At 39.6% G+C, this 18,575-nt stretch overlaps 1 protein-coding gene across 1 annotated transcript in view; it reads left to right on the forward strand.

Annotated features, from left to right (window-relative positions):
- The window catches only part of Cfap44 (cilia and flagella associated protein 44), a 131,431-nt gene that overhangs the window by 66,935 nt on the left and 45,921 nt on the right, over window positions 1-18,575 (forward strand). Inside the window, exons 24-27 of the mRNA XM_029570364.1 lie at window positions 1,302-1,476; window positions 6,949-7,126; window positions 13,174-13,674; window positions 17,302-17,505. Coding sequence (XP_029426224.1) covers window positions 1,302-1,476; window positions 6,949-7,126; window positions 13,174-13,674; window positions 17,302-17,505 — 1,058 coding nt within the window. The remainder of the gene's footprint in view (window positions 1-1,301; window positions 1,477-6,948; window positions 7,127-13,173; window positions 13,675-17,301; window positions 17,506-18,575) is intronic.

Consider the following 18,575-nt stretch of genomic DNA (forward strand, 5'->3'; position numbering starts at 1 on the left):
ATGCAGCCTAGCTCAGAAAATTGTTATTGAATATGTCAATGCTGATGTAGTGAAATGCTTCTTCTAAGTGTGTGGTTATTAAAAAATAATAAAAAAAAGTTTAGAGTTAGTAGAGACCTGTATAATAGGAAATGTTATCCCAGGTATAGGTGATTCCCCCATTTTCCTTTTACTTATTTGATCTTTGAGATGTTTGTGTTGTCTCTCTATTATTGCTTGTTCTGTGGGGTTGTAAAGAATGCCAGTGGTATGTGAAATAGGGAACAAACTGCTTCAGATTCAAACCAGGCTCACCAAACAAAACTGTTTTCTTTTGGACCGTCCCATCTGGTTCCAGGAGGCAAAAACCTAGCTCTTGAATTAAATTATTTTGTTATGGGTAAGGGAAAACATTAAAAGCAACATTTGTATAATATAGAGAAGCATTAAAGGACATTTTCTAGTAGTTATAGGTAACTTTAACATTTGTCTTCACACATTTAACTCCAGACTGTGCTTAGGTGTGTAGCGCAAGTCAGTGAAGTAGACTGAAAAAAAATTTTCTTCTTTGGCTGTAACAGTGATTATTATAACAACAACCCTCACCTTGTACTTCTATAAACTTACTTAGACCTTTAATAAACTCGCTTAAATATTTTTATCATTCCTTTCATTTTGGAAGTATCCAGCCATTTTAATCTTACTAACTTTAATATTCCAACCCTTTATTTTTTCTTAGACCTTTCTATTATTTCTTTCATTATATTTATAAACAAACCCATTCTTTGTTGTGAGAGTCGATCAAATAACCACCTCATTTAGTCCTTTATACCTATAGATAGATGAACAACCATTTTAAGCATGTCAATACAATATAAGACTATTTATTTCCCTGTCTCCAACACCATATCACAAACACTGCTCCTTCTCAGCTTTCCAGTGTCTGTTGTCCATTATCTTTCATACTGTTCTCTGATTATTCAATATATGTTTTAGCTTGTCAACTTTTTTTCTATATTTTATTGAATTTTTGTGCATTTTATACAAAACATCTTAGCCATCTTTATACCCCTCCCCCATCTGCACCCTCCTTTAAACCGCCTCCCACTAGATTTCATACATTCTATCATATGTTAAGGCCTATCCATTCAAGCATTTGTACCCAGATATCCCTTGGTGTGAGTTTATCCACTGGAGCCTGGTCAGCCTATCTAGAGTCTTTCCCTTAAAGAGATTGGGGGGGGGGCGGGGTGTATCTGTGCTTGGGGGTTGAATTCATGGTAGTTGTTTTAGTATTTTCTCTTGATATTTTTTATGTGTAGGTGGGACTGTTAACATGCAAGAAGAATCAATAATAGAAAAAGGGAAGAAAATTCGACCTAGAACCCTAAGCGAAATTATGGTAGGAAATCAAATTGAGAAGATGAAGAAACTTACACAAAAATCTGAAAGGGCCAAACTCAAAATTGTACAGCGCAAAAAGGAATGGGAAGAGCTGTGAGTCATTTAAAACTAAATCTTACACTTTTAATATATCATCCTCAAAATATGTTTAAAAAACCTATATAGTTGTTGACATTGTTATTTATTTAAATGAAAAAGTGAAAAATAAAGATAAAAGCAGGATGGACATGTGACAGTGGTGTCAGCTGGATCCTTTAAACTGGTGATGCTTCTCACTGGAACTTCTGTGATTTTTTATTTCTGGTCCAGAAAGTATAATTTGTTAATATAGTCAGAATGACTTTTAAGGATTAAGACATTCTTTTCTGTCACAATATCCTAAAGATCCTAATTGGTCATATTACAGTTGTATTTTCATTTTTTGAGGGACTTTTCTTCTGTTATCTTATTTAAATGTTTTATTTATTATTTTTACTTCATGTGTATGAGTGTATTGCCTGTATGTGTATAAGTGCTTCAGTGTCATGCAAAATCCTCAGAGGTCAGAAGAGGGCATCAAATCCCCTGGACCTAGATTTATAGAGAGCTGTTAACTGCCATGTGGGTGCTGGAATTGAACCTGGATCCTCTGCAAGAGCAGCCGGTGCTCTTTTAACCACTGAGCCATCTCTCCAGCCCCCTCGTCTGTCTTCTATAATGGCTGTATCTTTTTGCATTGTACTAGCAATGTGCAAGAATTCTAATTTCTCCACATGTCTCTAGTGCTTCTTGCTTTGGGGTGTTTTGATCACCTGATATGTGGGAAGTGATATTTTACTGTCGTTGGGATTTGTATTTTCCCAATGACTAGTGATGTTGAGTTTTTCTTTCTTTTCTTTTTTAAAAATATTATTTTTATGTGTATGTGTGTATTGCCTGCATGTAGGTAAGTGTGCCTGTGTTGTGCAATGGCCTCAAAGGACAGAAGAGGCCGTCGGATCCCCTGGAACTGGAGTTATGGACAATTATTAGCTGCCATGTGGGTGCTGGGATTCAAACCTGGGCCTCTGCAACAACAGCCAGTGTTCTTAACTGCTGAGCCATCTCTCCAGCCCTCTTTCCTTTTTTTAAACATGCCTGTTGGCCATTTGTATGTCTTCTTTGGAGAAGTGACTCTTCAACTCCTTAGCTCATTTTTCAATCTATTTTAGTTTTGTAACAATTTCAACTGCCTAGAAAAACCTTCAAGAATTTATTCTATTTACGCGTGTATAAGTGTATGCATATGTATGTAAGAGGGTACACATGGCTGTGTGCACAAGGAGGCTAGAAGAGGGCATTGAACCCCTTGGAGCTGAAGTTCCAGGTATTTATGGGACACCCGGCTTGTTAAATTGGTGCTGAGATCCACACTCAGCAAGTACAATCTCTTAACCATCTCTCTAGCTCTCCCAAAACTCTGTGTTACATTTTCCCCATAGTTTATATTATTCTTGTCACCATTTACATATATTTATATATCTTTTAACATTTTAAAGTTATAGTTATTTTTGAGATTCATCTTTTAACTTTTATACCAGAATTTGAAAATTATTTATTCATTTGAAATTATATATTCATTCTATATCTGCCCATATATTTACCATTACTAGTGAGTTTCATACTTGTTTATGATATTATGCTTTCATTTTAATTTGAAGAACTCTAGCATTTCTTATACAATGGCTGGTAGTGAAGAATTCCTTGTCTGGGTTTCTAAGACCGATCCCTCTCCCTCTTGAGCTCCCTCTCCCTTTGCCTCCTATTTATTTATTTATTTATTTATTTATTTATTTATTTATTCATTCATTCATTCATTTATTATTTTTATTTTATGTGTATGCGTGCATTGCTTGCATGTAGGTAAGTGCAGCCCTGTCGTGCAATGCCAGTGGAGGTCAGAAGAGGCTGTTGGATCCCCTGGGACTAGAGTTATGCTGAGCCATCTCTCCAGCCCGTTTTTTTTTAATATTTTACTTATTATTTTTTATGTTGTATGAGTGTATTGCCTGCATGTATGTAAATGCACCCATGTTGTGCAATGTCTGCGGAAGTCAGAAGAGGCAGCTGGATTCCCTGGAACTGGAGTTACAGAAAGCTGTTAGCTGCATGTGGGTGCTGGGAATCAAACCCACCTGGGTCCTCTGCAAGAGCAGCCAGTGCCCTTAACCACTGAGCCATCTTTCCATCTCCTACATATTTATTTTTAAGACATTGTTTCACATGGAGGTCAGAGGATAATTTGCAGGAGTGGGTTCTGGAGATTGAACTCGGGTTGTTAGGCTTGGTGACAGGCACCTTTGCCCACTGAGCCACCTCACTGGCTCAGTAAAATGCCTTTTTTGAGGGGAGTGTTTTTGAGACAGGGTCTCCCTGTAGCTCCAGCTGGCCTGGAACTCACTATGTAGACGAGGCTGGCCTTTATCTCACAGAGATCCACTTTCTTATGCTTCCCAAGTGCTGGGATTAAAGACCATGCCCGGTCTTTATTTCTTTAGAAAAGAGTTAATGGTGTGGAAAATTAAAATACCATATTTCTAGTATTAGTCAAAATGTCCTTAATGTATATATTGAGGTGATTATATGCTTTTTTCTTTTATTCTTTAATATTTGGGTTAAAGTGATTGATTTTAAATGCCAACTTAAAATAGAATCTGGAGGACAGATCTCTTTTGATTATAAGATAGTATGATATAAAAATGTTGCTTGATTTGATTTGCTAGTATTTTTGAGAACTATTGCTATTTTTAATGAAAATTTTGATCTATGATTTCATTTTCATGCAGATGTCTTTTCTGGAGTATTATTAGAATAATCCAGGTTTCATAAAACAAATTGAAAGGTGTTTGCTCCTGTTCTGTCTTCTGAAAGAACTTGAGAAGGCTTAGCTCTTCTATCGCTCAGATATCTGATAGAAGTTAAAAGTAAGACCATCTGACTTTGTAGTTTTCTTACAAGATGATATCAAGTATGAGTTCAAACCATTTGTTGCTATAGAGCTTTTTATAGTTTTTGTTTCTTCTTGGGTCAGTTTTTGTAATCTTTGTCTTTCAAGGAATTTGTGCCTTTTAACTGGACTGTCAATGTGGGGTGGGTTTTTTTGTATTTGTTTCAGTGACTCCCCTTTAATTCAGGATATTATTAATTTGTGTTCTTTTTCTTGACCTTTTCAGCTAATAATTTACTAATCTTTTGAATATTTTTAAAATACTTTTGTTCAGAGATTTAAAAATTGTCTACTTCCTATATTACTGATTTAAAAAATAATCTCCTTCCTTGTTTTAAGGGTAAATCGATTTTTCATTCTTCTATAGTGTAAACGTGGTGCATGTACTTTGATTCTGTGCCTGTCTTCTTTTCTAACATGAGCCTATAAAATACAAATTTCCTTGTTCTAAGCATTAACTGAGCTGGATTTTACAAGTTCTGATACATGTGCATTGTTATTCAATATAAAATCTTCCTAGTATCCCTTGTGATCTTTTCCTTTACTTCTGGTTTATTTTGATGTTTGTTGTTTAGTTTTCAAATGTTTGGCATTAAAAATATTTTTGCTGTCTTATTTAGTTTTTTGTTGTCATAGAAAGTAACTATATTGATGAAAACTAGTTTATGGTGCTCCATTCTATTTATCTGGGTGTAGTGCTCTAGGAAAAGATAGTTAATAATGCTGTTCAGGTCTTCTAGGTTAAGGTTGCTCTTAGATAACCCCTACATTCAATAAAGTCTCTCAGCTGGTAAATGTACGTTATTCTCAGATATGTGTTGTTTGCCGCTTTCCGGTCATTGTACATTTTGATTTATCAGTTCTTTGCCAAGTTATATTACAGTTCACACTACACATGTGTAGATTAATACTCATCTCAAAACTGACGAGAGCCCATGTAGCTATCTGGCAGTAGTATTTCAAGTAGCTCTGATATTCTTTTCTGCCAAAGTTCTAGCCACTTTCTCTGAACTCAGTTCTGTCTTCTCAACTAGTGATCTCACTAGGTTGTAGTTGGGCCAATAGTGTCCTAATCCTACTTTCTCCACAATCTAGTAATTTCTTCCACACAGAAAGTCAGGAGATAGAATTACTTTGTTTTATTTCTCTGAGGAACTCGTCTTGTTATTAACTATATTCATTGTCTCTTGATTATGTTTCTGTGTCTGAACATAGTTGTATCATATATTTTTGCTTCAGTTTTCTAGTTTCTTACAGCATGAGGATAATTATGGGCCCCATTTTTCTTTTCCCCATTCCTCTCCCTCTTCTTTCTCCTTTCCTACTTCCCTTCCCATTTAAAAATAACAATCATGGGGCTGGAGAAATGGCTTAGTGGTTAAGAGCACTGACTGCTCTTGGAGAGGACTTGGATTCCGTTCCCAACACCCATATGGCAGCTAACAACCATAAATAACTTCAATTCCAGGTGTTCAAAACCCTCTTCTGGCCTCCTTGGGCATTGCACACACAGGTGCACATACACGCAGGCAAAACACTCATACACATTAAAAAATACAAAATAAAATCCCTTGTTTTAGTACAGGTGTACATAAATGAATGGTTGTCAGTGGGTTTCCTCTGCTGTTTCACATGTTGTTTACTAAAAAGTTTTTCTGTTAAAGGAAAGTACTGACTACAAGGCGGGTATGCCTGTTCATATTGACTGCCTGACTTTGCTTTAAAGAATTAAGCAACAATGTTGAAAGTTCGCAATGAAAGGCCTTGAAAGGATACCCAAAAATATCTTAGGGCATCCCAAACCAGGAATTCCATTTCTGTAGAGATCAATTCTTTGTTTACGCCTTGGTATGAAAGCTGTATGTGTGGGTTGGAAAGTTAAGAGGCATCCCCTTTACAGCCCTTAACTAATGGTGCATTCCATTTCACTGTTACACCTACTTTTCCCTTTGTGCATGGACTCCTAGCAGTTCTACCAAGAAAATCATATTAAATCCTTCTTGTAGCCTTCTCCTGGAGCAATCTCGGCTATAGCTTTCTGTGGTTTGGTTTATTCATTTATATAATTTCATCATTTTTTCTGTCTTCCAAAAATGTATCAGTATAATGGGCTGACTCATAGTTTTTCTACCCTGTTCTCAGCTTCTCTAATGAGTTAATATTGCTGTTTGTACCTATGGCTGTTGCCACGGAGTTTTGGAAGGAGGGGACATGTGCATGTGCTCATGCAATCATCTTGACTTTGAAAGTTTTATGTCAGTCTATTACAGAATAATAAAATTGACCATTTTGTGATTTTTAAAGACCACACAATTTCCAAGACTAAATTTATATTGAGAAAATAAATGACAGTTTTAATGTTAATTACTTAGAAAGGAACTAAAATCTCACGATGATTATATTATTTTAGTACAATCTAGTGATTTGTTTTCACATATTTAATTTTATTTGGTATAATCATTGATTTGCTTTAAACTAAAAAAAAAAATGCTTTGACCTTACAGACAAAAGTAACATCACAGGTTCAGACTTGTACCAAATTAAAATAGATTGGGATTTATTGTTACATTTATGTCTGAGTTATCTGCTTTTTCTGATAGATACAAAAGCAAACCTGATGATGACTATGAAGATCCTAAAGATGTTCAAGCCATCAAAGAAGCCCAGACATACATGGGAGATTTCAATCTGAAGACAGCCGCAGACTACAAGATCCCTGAGCACATGAGGATAAATGCCGCCAAGAAGGAAGAGGAGCTGGGACAGCTTGACGTGATGGTACTTACCTTCAGATGCCATGACAGTGACACAGCAGCCTGGTGTTTAGTTGCAGTCCGCTCAACCACCCATTTCTCTCTCTGGTCCACAAGTATTTACAGCCACAAAAGTTTAGAACTGGAAAAGATTGTATGGAAATCTAGACTGTGTCCTCTTTTTATAAATGATGAAACTGGGGCCCGGAGAGGATGAGAGATCTGTGTATGATTGTATCAGCTCATATGGTAGAACCAGCCTTTGAGCCTTTCACTTTTATGGGTGAAATTACTATACTATTTTGTGCACTTTGAATTTGTGAAATTGAAACAAATCCATGGTAGTTTCAGTGTTTGGTTGCCATTGACAATGGTAGTCTTCTTTAGGAAGACTGTCATTATTTAGTCTTTCTTTAAAGGGCTTCCAATCTTTTGTTGAAATTAAATACCAACAAATTAACATGTTCCTTTCTGACTTTTCTAAACTTTTGCTAATCAGACTGACTCTGATCCTCATTTTTCTTACTAATATTCCTCCTTCCTGTCATGTTAATCCCTCAAGCACTATTTAAACTGATGGGTGACTCTTTACATTTAGAAGCTCAGAAAGACCCTAGCTTTGATATTTAGGGATTTGATATTTGGCTGCCTACTGAGTTTGTACATGCTACACAGCTCAGGTTACCACATTCACAGGATACCAGTTATATCCCATAGATAGCATATTTGAATGCTTTAAATATTTCTGAGAAATGAAAATGAAGTATCCTGAAGGTGTGTTTTTCATTTTCACCCAAGATGTTATTCAGGTCTGTGGTACAGGAATCTTGGCATGCTCGTTCATAGCCCCCCAAAATAATCATAGATCATAACTATATCTTTCTGGTCACAATCAACATTTTAGATATCTTTTAGTGGTCATTTAGATTATTTTTCTAGCTAATTTTTGTCTAAGGTAACTCTAATTTACTCATTATTTTTTAATTCATCATCAATAGACAAATGTTCTTATGACCATAGCTGGTTTTTTGTTTTTGTTTTTTGTTTTTTGAGACAGGGTCTCCCTGTAGCCCTAGCTGTCCTGAAACTCACTGGGTAGACTAGGCTGGCCTCAAACTCACAGAGATCCACCTGCTTCTGCCTCCCAAGTGCTGGGATTAAAGGTATGCACCGCAACACCAGGCGTGACCACAGTTTTTTATGTAGTAAGCTCGTAGAAGTTGCTAACTAGCTAGCTATTGCCTATATTTTCATATCTCAGTGTCTATATCTCATGTTGCTACAACTCTCTAGTCATCCAATCTGAAATTAATTTCTCCTTCCTTCCTTCCTTCCTTCCTTCCTTCCTTCCTTCCTTCCTTCCTTCCTTCCTTCCTTCTTCCTTTCCTTTCCTCTTTTCTTTTTCTTCCTTTTCTTTTCTTTTTCTTCCTTTTCTTTTCTTTTTTGCAGTTCTGGGAATCAAATCCAGGATCTCACACATGTCAGGCAAGCACTTTAACATTAATGCATACTGCAGCCCACTTGGTCTGAAATTCAGTCTCACTAGATAAAATGGGCAGATGTGGAGTCTTTAATGAACTTTATATCACTGAAATCTGCTTCATTAAAATGGCAGCATAAGCCAGGTGTGGTGGTGCATGCCCTTAATCCCTGCACTCAGGAGGCAGAGGCAGGTGGATCTCTGTAAGTTCAAGGCCAGCCTGGTCTTCACAGTGAGTTCCAGGACAGTCAGGTCTACATACTGAGACTCTGTCTCAAAAAACAAGCAAACAAACAAAAAAATGGCAGCATAAAATATTGTAGAAAATATTCTATAAGTCAGAAGATGGCGATTCTTTCCCATCTCTGGTACTTATGAGCTATGTGAACTATGCTAGTCATGTAACTATACTAAGCCTAAGTCATTTCACCTATAAAAAGGTACTAATACCAATTAACATAGTGGTAAGACAATAACCTTATAAGGTTAGTATAATGGTCAAAATCAGTAAATAATTATTGTCATGATCAAATTCAAGATTATTGAAGTTTTAAGCATTTTACAGACAGTATAGCATATGTCCTCCTTTCTTTCAGCCTGTGTAATGGTTAGTTTTGATTGTCAACTTGACAGCATCTGGAGCCACGTAGGAGATAAGCCTCTAGGAACACTTGTGAGGAACTATTTAGATTATGTTAGCCTCTGTTCACATCTATGAAGGATTATTTTGATTAGGTTCATTGAGGTGAGAAGACACCCCTAACAGTAGGGGGCATTATTATCTGGGTTTAGGTCCTGAAAAGCATTAAAAAGAGCAATCTAGCTAAGCACAGGGATTCCTTGTCCCCAACCCCCTTCTGAACAGCTGCCTCAGGCTCCTGCCACAGGACTCCCCAGCCATGATGGGCTGTACTCTTGAGTCAAAATAAATCCTTTCTTAAATTGCTTTTGTCAGAGTATGTTATCACAGCAACAGGAAAAGTTACTAATATAGACAGTGTTTAAATTTGTAAGTTATTTGGAAAACCAGAAAGAAAAGGGGTATATCTTCATTTCTGTTGCTGTGATAAAACACCTTGACACAAAGCACCTTAGAAGAGAAGGGGTTTATTTTAGCTCACAGTTTCAGGTTGCAATCCATCATAACTGGGTAGTCAAAGCTGCAGGAACTTAAAACCGATCACATCGCATCAATACTCACAAGAGAAATGAATACATGCCTGCTCACTGCTCTAGTCACTTTCTCCACTCTTATGCAGTCCAAGATCCAAATCCAGAGAATGGTGCTGCCCATAGTGGGTTATTCTTCCCACATCAATGAACATAGTAAAGGTATTCCCCCACAGACATGCCCCCGGAACAACCTGAGCAAGTCATCATTGGAACTCTCTTCCCAGGTGATTCTAGACTGTGTCAAGTTGACAATGAAAACTAACCATCACAGGCTCCTCAAAGAAAGGGGCTGTACAGCCACCGGAGCAGTGGGTTTGTTCTTTTATGCCTAATTCTCTAGGTACTTCAGAGCGGTTCCCCACTTACCCAGTGTTGCCTTTTCAGTTCAAACCTTAATACTTTAAAGGTGTATTCTCAAGTATGTAAACCCTATCTTGTTTCATTTATTTCACTTCATAGCAAATATCTAGAGAAATCTTTTATGTATTTATTTCTTTTTATTTTTATTTTAATTTTTGCTTCCATGTATGTAAGTACACCCATGTTATGCAGAGCCCATGGAGGCCAGAAGAGGGTATTGGATCCCCTGGACCTGGAGTCATAGACAGTTATTAGCTGCCACATGGGTGCTGGGACTTCAACCTGAGTCCTCTAGAAGAGCAGCCAATGCTCTTAACCACTGAGTCATCTCTCCAGCTCCCTAGATAAGTCTTATAAGATTGCTTGAGGAAGTGCTTTTGGTCTTTTTTTTTAAAAAAACAAAACACTGTATTTTGTTCAAAGTAACTCTTAATCTAGTTAATGGCTTAATTGCACACAGGAGATAGTGTTGCATGTGCCCTTAGGCTCTGATAAGCACTTTTAGAAACACAGACCAAGGACAGAGTTGGTAATAAACAAGGAACGAATATGTGTGATAGCTATGCCGGTATGCCTTGGCTTAGATACATGGAGAAGAAACCAAGAAAGGACTTCTTTGTGTGATGTCATGTTGAAGTTTAGGATCATGACCTTATCTACACAAGAGTGACAATAACCATGCAGACAACTTATAGAATGAAAATGCTAACTTGTAATTTAGGGTCCTTGTGCTGGATAGCTTTAGTGTCAACTTGACACACCTGGGTTGAGGGAGCCTCAATTGGGGGATTTCCTCTATTGGACTGACCTGTGGCCATGTCTGAGGGGCATCTTCTTGATGAGTGATGTGGGAGGTCCCAGCCCACTGTGGGTGGTGCCACCCCTGGGCAGGTGGGCCTGTGTTGCATAAGAAAGAAGGCTGAGCAGGGGCCAGGGAAGCAAGCCAGTAAGCAGCATTCCTCCATGGCCTGTGCTCCAGCTCCTGCTTCCAGGTTCCTGCCCTGAGTTCCTACCTTGGGCTCCTTGATGAACTGTGACCTGGGAGTTGTAAGCTGAGTAAACCCTTTCCTCCCTAAGTTAGTATTGGTCAGAGTATTTTTGTCACAGCAATGAAGAAACAAACCAGGACAGAAATTGGTACCAGAGAGTGGGATATTGCTGTGACAGACCTGACCTTGGTGTTTTGGGGAGGACTGTGGAAGTATTTGGAACTTTGGGCTGGAAAAGCCATTGCTTGCTCAGAGTTTGTTGTAGTGGAGCTTGGAACAGTTATGCTGAAAGAGTTGTAGACGATGGAGGCCTGGCTTGTGAAGCTTCAAAGGGAAATGGAGACTATCAGGGCTGTTCCGGTGAGATTTTGGATTGGGGATCTTTGGGTTCTGGTCGGCTGGGGCTGAAGAATCAGCTGTGATTAAGAAGAGACCAGAACCTGAAGCAAAACCTTTGCTTTACTGGGATAATTGATGCTGGTTAGCTGGGGCTGCAAGATCAGCTGTAACAAAAGACCAGCATCACTGTGGTGAAATCTTCTGGGAGGTATGTCCTCAGGGTCAGCACACAGAGGGGACCTGAACTTCCATCTCTAGGTGGGAGCAGGACGTGGTAATGTGTAAGAGTCTCCTGAGTGGTTCTGATGTTGAAAGTATGAAGGGGTCACAGAAAGCAGCTGAGGCTTGGCACTGTGAGAGGCCAGGAAAGTCCATAGGTGAAAGTGTAGCTTCAGTTGCAGTTAAGACCCCAGGATTGTAGGGGTCAAGGAGAGAAGTGTAGCCTCAGTTTCAGTGGAAACCCCAGCTTTTTGGAGATGCCGGGACCATGGGATGACCAAGGACAGCAGTAGGTGTGGAATGGAGCTGGCCTGGGTCTGTGAGACAAGCTGAGTGTGCTGTGGACTACAGAGTCAGAGCTGCCAGTACCCTTTGGAGCCCAGAAGATCATGAGTGAATCGCAGACAGATGTCCAGCCTCGAGCTACTTTGCTGGACTTTGGTTTTGCTTAGGTGTGCCTGATTTTTCTCTTTGAAATAAGACAGACTTGTTTTGGATTTTACAGACGCCCACCCACAGTTAAGAGACTTTTAAAAGAGACTATGGACTTTTAAGTGTTTGGATTTTTTAAGGATTGTGGGGTTTTTAAGGTTGTACTGTCTTATGTTGTGATATTAACATCATATCTTGGGGACAAGAATTGGAAAGGTTATGGTTTAATAGTGATGTTTGTGTGTCAAGTTGACAAGGGGTCAATTGTGCTGGATAGCTTTAGTGTCAACTTGACATACCTGGGTTGAGGGAGCCTCAGGTGGGGGATTGTCTCTGTTGGACTGGCCTGTGGCCATGTCTGAGGGGCATCTTCTTGATGAGTGATGTGGGAGGGCCCAGCCCACTGTGGGTGGTGCCACCCCTGGGCAGGTGGGCCTGTGTTGCATAAGAAAGCAGGCTGAGCAGGGGCCAGGGGAGCAAGTCAGTAAGCACTGTTTCTCCATGGCCTGTGCTCCAGCTCCTGCTTCCAGGTTCCTGCCGAGTTCCTATACCTTGATGAACCGCAACCTGGGAGATGTAAGCTGAGTAAACCCTTTCCTCCCCAAGTTGGTATTGGTCAGAGTATTTTGTCACAGCAATGAAGAAAAAAACCAGGACAGTCCTAGATGAGAAGCTTAGGTGAGTCCAACTAAGCGAAAAAGATCCAAGGTTCCAGCTGGGAACGGCAGTTAGGTAACGCCTTTCTTCTCCATAAGAGTGTCCAGCTGAGCATAAAGCTTTGTGAGAGACTTCCATGGAAAGGTAAAGGAGGACAGGGAACTCAGCCTTGAAAACCAAGGAGAACCAACCATTTGTTTCAATGGAAGAAAGTGGAAGGAGTCCAGGGGTCACATCCATACTGTCCTCCAGTCTTCCGGGGTCAAGATGAGAGAAGCTTGAGTTCAGAAAAAAGCATAATTTAGTGCTTAATAGAGATGGTCAGATTCATTTATATCATTAGTTTTCACTCAGAGTATCAGTCTTGAAATAAGACATAAATGGCATTTCAAACTGTGCTTGCTTCCTTTCTCTTTGTTTCAGGCTCATGGAAAGAAAAGGTACATGAACAAGTGCATCCTTTCTCTTCGAGATCTTAAGTTGGCTATTGTTGAGGAAATCCAGTGTCTGGTACAAGAACTGAAGACCATTCAGTTATCCATTCCCATGTCCAAGCATATACCCATTCCCCAAGTCCCCCAGATACACCCAGAAGAAGATCCCGAAAAGAGATTTCAATATGATGAGGAAACTCTCATGAGGTTTAAGAGAAAACATGAGAAATGTCAGACTGAAAAGACCGACCATTCGGAACAGTCAGGGTCTAGTGTCTCGGGCGGAGGAGGATTCCTCAAACTGTCTTCTGGAAAGGAAGGAAATTTAACAACAAGGGATTCATTGTCTAGGTCATCCAAGGGAGGATTAAGCATAGATGTTCCAAAGTTGTTAGAGTTTGAGAAAGCAGAGCCAACTGAAGTGGAAGTGGAGATCATGAAGAGAGATGAAGTTAAACACTTATACATGCAGCAGTATTTGACCAACAGGGTAAGATGTGAAGCTGTCCCTCTACTTAAAGCTGAAAGAACAATGGGAGAATTAGATTTAGTTTATGATTGATTGATTGATTGATTGATTGATTGATTGATTGATTGAAACTTTCTCTACATTAACCCCACCCCCCAATGCTGATTAGCTTGTTACTCACTGATGGCTTGGCTTTCTCCCTATCATTGGCTACCTGAAAATCTTCATGCTCTATCTAGAACTTTGAAAATTTGCAGCTTTTTTTTCTGTAGGAAGAAAAATGTAAGAAACAGTAAGTTGGGATCTGAGTGAAGTCATGGTAAAGGGAACTGGAGGGAACAGCTTTGAGAAGATGAGTGGGTGCACCTGGACAGCCTTTTGCTTTTCCCACCCCACCCTGTCAACCCGAGGTCTCACTTTGTAGCTCAAATTGAGCTTGAATTTCCTATGTATCCTAGGTTGTCCTTGAAGTTGTGGCTAATCCTCCTGCCTCAGCCTCCCAGGTGCTGGAATTAGAGGTATGAGCCACCACGTTAGGCTAACCATCCTCTTTCCTTCTTTCTTTCCTCTTTTTCTTTTCTTTTTTGAGACAAGGTCTCCCTGTTGCTCCAGCTGGCCTGGAACTTGCTATGTGAACCAGGCTGGCCTCGATCTCACAGAGATTTGCCTGCCTCTGCCTCCTGAGTGCTGGGATTAAAGGTGTGCGCCACCACGCCTGGCTCCATTCTTTCTCTAATGCCTGATTTGCTCCAGTAGTTGGGAGTGTTTATGATGATTAGGTTCAAAATGTTCTAGAGCTGGAGTGACAAATACTATTATACCTAACAAAATTCAGGACCAGATTCAGGTCAGAAGGGCAGTATAAAATTTCACTATGAAAGGAAGAGAATGTTTCTTGGACAGATAGCTCTGTGCTACCAGCAATGGAGTCCCCTTCTCAATGCTTCCTTGTAGTGTTCCAGCCTTCCTCTTCACTATGAGCTATTTTGTCCTGCCTCCCAGGCACTCCCTTAATCACCGTTTTGTATCTGTGCTTTTTTCCTTTACTGCTTTATCATAGTTACAATGACTTTCTTACAGAGTTGGACCATCATTCAAAGCATAGACTAGTTCTAGACCCTCTCCAACGTCCTTCCACCCATACTACACATGCTCCTTGTTTCTGCACTTCACTGCACCTGTAGTTAGCACCTTATGTTTTACACATGTCTTTCTTGATGCTTCATGTGGGATAGTTTTGCCTTGTAAATTAGATTATACTTCTTTAGATGAGAGCCACATATACTTCTGGTTCCCTTGGGATGTCTAGACATGCAGTATATGTATTAGTTATGTTTCTGTTAGTAGGATAAAACCCCATGACCAAGGCAACTTATAAAAGGAAGCATTTGTTTGTGTTTATAGTTCCAGAGGGGTAAGAGTCCATCATAGTGGGAGGGGCTTTGGTGACTGAGGCAGCTGGAGCAGAAAGCTGAGCGTTCACATCTTCAAGCATAGGAAGCAGAGAAAGCAAAAGTCGGACAAGCCTGTGAACTCTCTAAGCCTGCCCCCAGTGGTGTGCTTATTCTAGCAAGCTCCACACCCCCTAAACCTTCACAAACAGCACCACAAACTGGAGCCAAGTATCCAAGTGCTTGGAGCCTATGGGGGAAGTTTGTCATTCACACCACCACAGTATGCCAGACATTTAATAGATCATCATTTATAAGCTTTGATTTAATTACACTTTTATTTATTTTATTTGTTTTGTTTTATGAGACAGGGTCTCCCTGTAGCGCCAGCTGGCCTAGAATTCAAGATATAGACCAAACTGGCCTCCATCTCATAGAGATCCACCTGTCTTTGCTTTCTGAGTGCTGGAGTCAAGGGCATATGCCACCATGCCCAGCTTTTGTTTCATTGACCTTATTAATGCAATAAATATCCATTGACCATTCCATGTGTAGGAACATGCTAGCTAGGAAGTAGGAACACAGTGGTACTCAAGGAAAAAAATAGCTCTATCACTACAAAACTTGCAAGTTACGAGAGATGAGAGATGATAAAGTAGGTGTGACCCTTACAACCCTGGAGACCCATGTGGTCCAATTTCAGAATGGCATTGCAATGAAGAAAATGTCTTTCTGCCTCCAGAGAAACTTAGGAATAATTCAAATTTCTTGAATAAGCATAAAAGAAAGCCCAAACATACAATCTATACCCGTATTTACTTAAAAGCTTGATTTCTTTTCTTTTCTTTGGGTTTATTTCTATATTTTAAATTGGTAAATTCTTTAGTAATTTCATTACCACAAACCTACAGCTCTTTTCCCCTTCCTCATCCTCTAGTCTGTACTTCACACATGATAGGTTATAGTTGAGACTTCCTATAATGCACAACATAATAAAAAAAAAAAACGTGAGATGGTTCCCCTCTTTCAACTGTGCTAGTTTCCTGTGGAGAATAGACCTTTCGCAAGCTCTGGGATGAGGTAGGTAGAGCTGTGCCAAGATCGGAGCAACAGTGAAGACTTAGAGTCATCTTGACTATAGTGGAATCAGGAGTTGGGGTGGTTTTTATCCTGCCTCTGTAATAAGGTAGCCTAATTACAGAAAAATCACCTTTAACCTCATTTCATTTGTAAAGTAAGAGAATTGGACTGTTTCTTGTGATTCTATAGTTACCTATTTTTAAATATTTTCCATTCTGTAACTTTGAATTTTTTTCAAAATAAGGAATGAGGGATAATATTTATGCTTACTGTGAGAAAGCATTGATATTGTTGTGGATAAAGAGGAGACAGATATAAAGCCTCCCTCCCCGCAGAGAACTCGTAGTCTATACTGTTAGAGTTAGGAGAGAAGAAAAAAGGAAGGAGTTTAAAGCTAAGGAATAAGAACCAGAGCCAGATCTGCAACAGGCAAGGAATATGTTCCTTTATTCACGAGAACATAGCAAAGGGCCTCTGCCGCCAGCAGAAACCAGGCATCAGTAAAAGCAAGGCAGAGCAATGTGGACTTACATAGGAACTCTGCTGAACGCAGCTGCAGGACTCTGCTCAGTGTCAGTGTCCTTGGAGTAACTGAGGGTCTTCTTCCTGGGGTTATTTTCTCAGGATGAGCAGGCAAGTTATCTTATGGCACCAAAGGAGTTAGGTTGACTCTGTAACAGTCTCTGTCAGTCCGGGGAGTGATTAGTTGATAAGGCTTGAGCAGAGGTCAGGCTGCTAGAGCAGGCAAGTAATTTTATGGCACAGCAGGAGTTAAGTCGGGCCTGTAAGCTGTCTCTGTCAGCCAGGGAAATGACCAGTTGATAGGGCTAGAGCAAAGGCCACCTTGAGGAATTTATATCCTTATGGCTTCCTTTAAGAAAGCTTACAGTTCTCCTGCAATTTACACATTCTGTCATATACAGTGAGCAGAAAGGTTACTGAACAATGGCCTAGTAAATGATGAAGAAACAGCTTGAAGGACTGTTACAGAATTCCCACCACCAAGTCATGCAAATTTAGTGCCATCAATAAGTTGAGTTTATATAAATGCATATAATTCTCCATCCATAATGATGGTATAATGAAAAAATATTTTAGACACATTAGTATTGTTTGATAGTTTAAAAAGAGCATTTTCCTTTTGACTTATATATCTTCACATTTTTTTCTATTTCAGATCAAAGAACTGATTGTCTCTTTTGATGCAGAGCTTCATCTTCTGAGACATCGGAAACTGAAGCTCGATATTAAGATGAAATTATCTGACCTACATCATGTCACATTATTTCAAGAGATGCTTCTTCTCAAGAATTTTGAAAAACAAGAAAATACACTTCAAGAGCGTGTGAATTCTTTAGACAAGGAGCAGCAAGAAATGCAGGTAAGAACAGGCAGAGCCCTGGCTGGGTACTCTCCCAGAACTGTGGAGAACCTTAAAAGTGCAACATGGAGACCTGAATTTGATCCCCCTGAATCCACATAAAAAGCTCATAGCCGCCCACCTCTGTCATCCAGGTCCTGAGGAGGCAGAGACGTGAGGCTCTCTGTGGCTTACTGGTCAGCCATTCTAGCCATATTGGCAAGCTCCGGGTTCAGTGATACCCTATCTCAAAAAATACAATGGAGAGTGCTGGAGAGACAGCTCCGTGGATAAAGGTGCTTACCACCAAGCCTGATGACCTGAGTTCAGTCCTTGAACCCACATGGTGGAAGAAGAGAACCAAGTCCCACAAGCTGAACTCTGATCTCTGCACATGAACAGTGGTACACACACACACACACACACACACATACACACATAAATAGATAAATGTTTAAAAAGTAATGAAGTGGAGAGTGATTGAGGAAGATATGATTACAGACCTCTCATCTCCACACATTCGTGTACACATGCACTCTCCCCCTCTACACACACTGCCTCTTTTCACATGCACACAGGTCTCTTTTCACATGCACTACATGGATATCCATATACACACAGACTAAAATCTAGAAACCACATATGAGAGAAACATGGTATTTGTCTTTCTGAGACTGGCTTAATTCGCTTAACATCTCTGGTTGCATCCATTTTTCTGCAAAAGACATAATTTGATTCTTTTATTGTAAGGATATTTTTAATTTATTCTTTGACAAATTCATGCATTTATATAATGTATTTTGACAATATCCACCCTCTACCTCCCCTCAATACATCCCCTTCCCACCTTCATGTCCTTTCTTTTTTAAAAAAACCATTGAGGGGCTGGAGAGAGAGCATAGCAGTTAAGAACACTGACTGTTCTTGCAGAAGAACTGGGTTCAAATCCCTGCACCCACATGGCAGCTAACAACTGTAACTCCAGTTCCAGGGGATCCGACAGTCCCTTCTGTCCTCTGTGGACATTACATGACATGGGTGCACTTACCTACATGCAGGCAATACACACATACACATAAAATAAAAATAAT

This window comes from Nannospalax galili, unplaced genomic scaffold (genome assembly GCF_000622305.1).
Source record: "Nannospalax galili isolate Female #2095 unplaced genomic scaffold, S.galili_v1.0 scaffold743, whole genome shotgun sequence".
In the NCBI taxonomy this organism is placed as follows: domain Eukaryota; kingdom Metazoa; phylum Chordata; class Mammalia; order Rodentia; family Spalacidae; genus Nannospalax; species Nannospalax galili.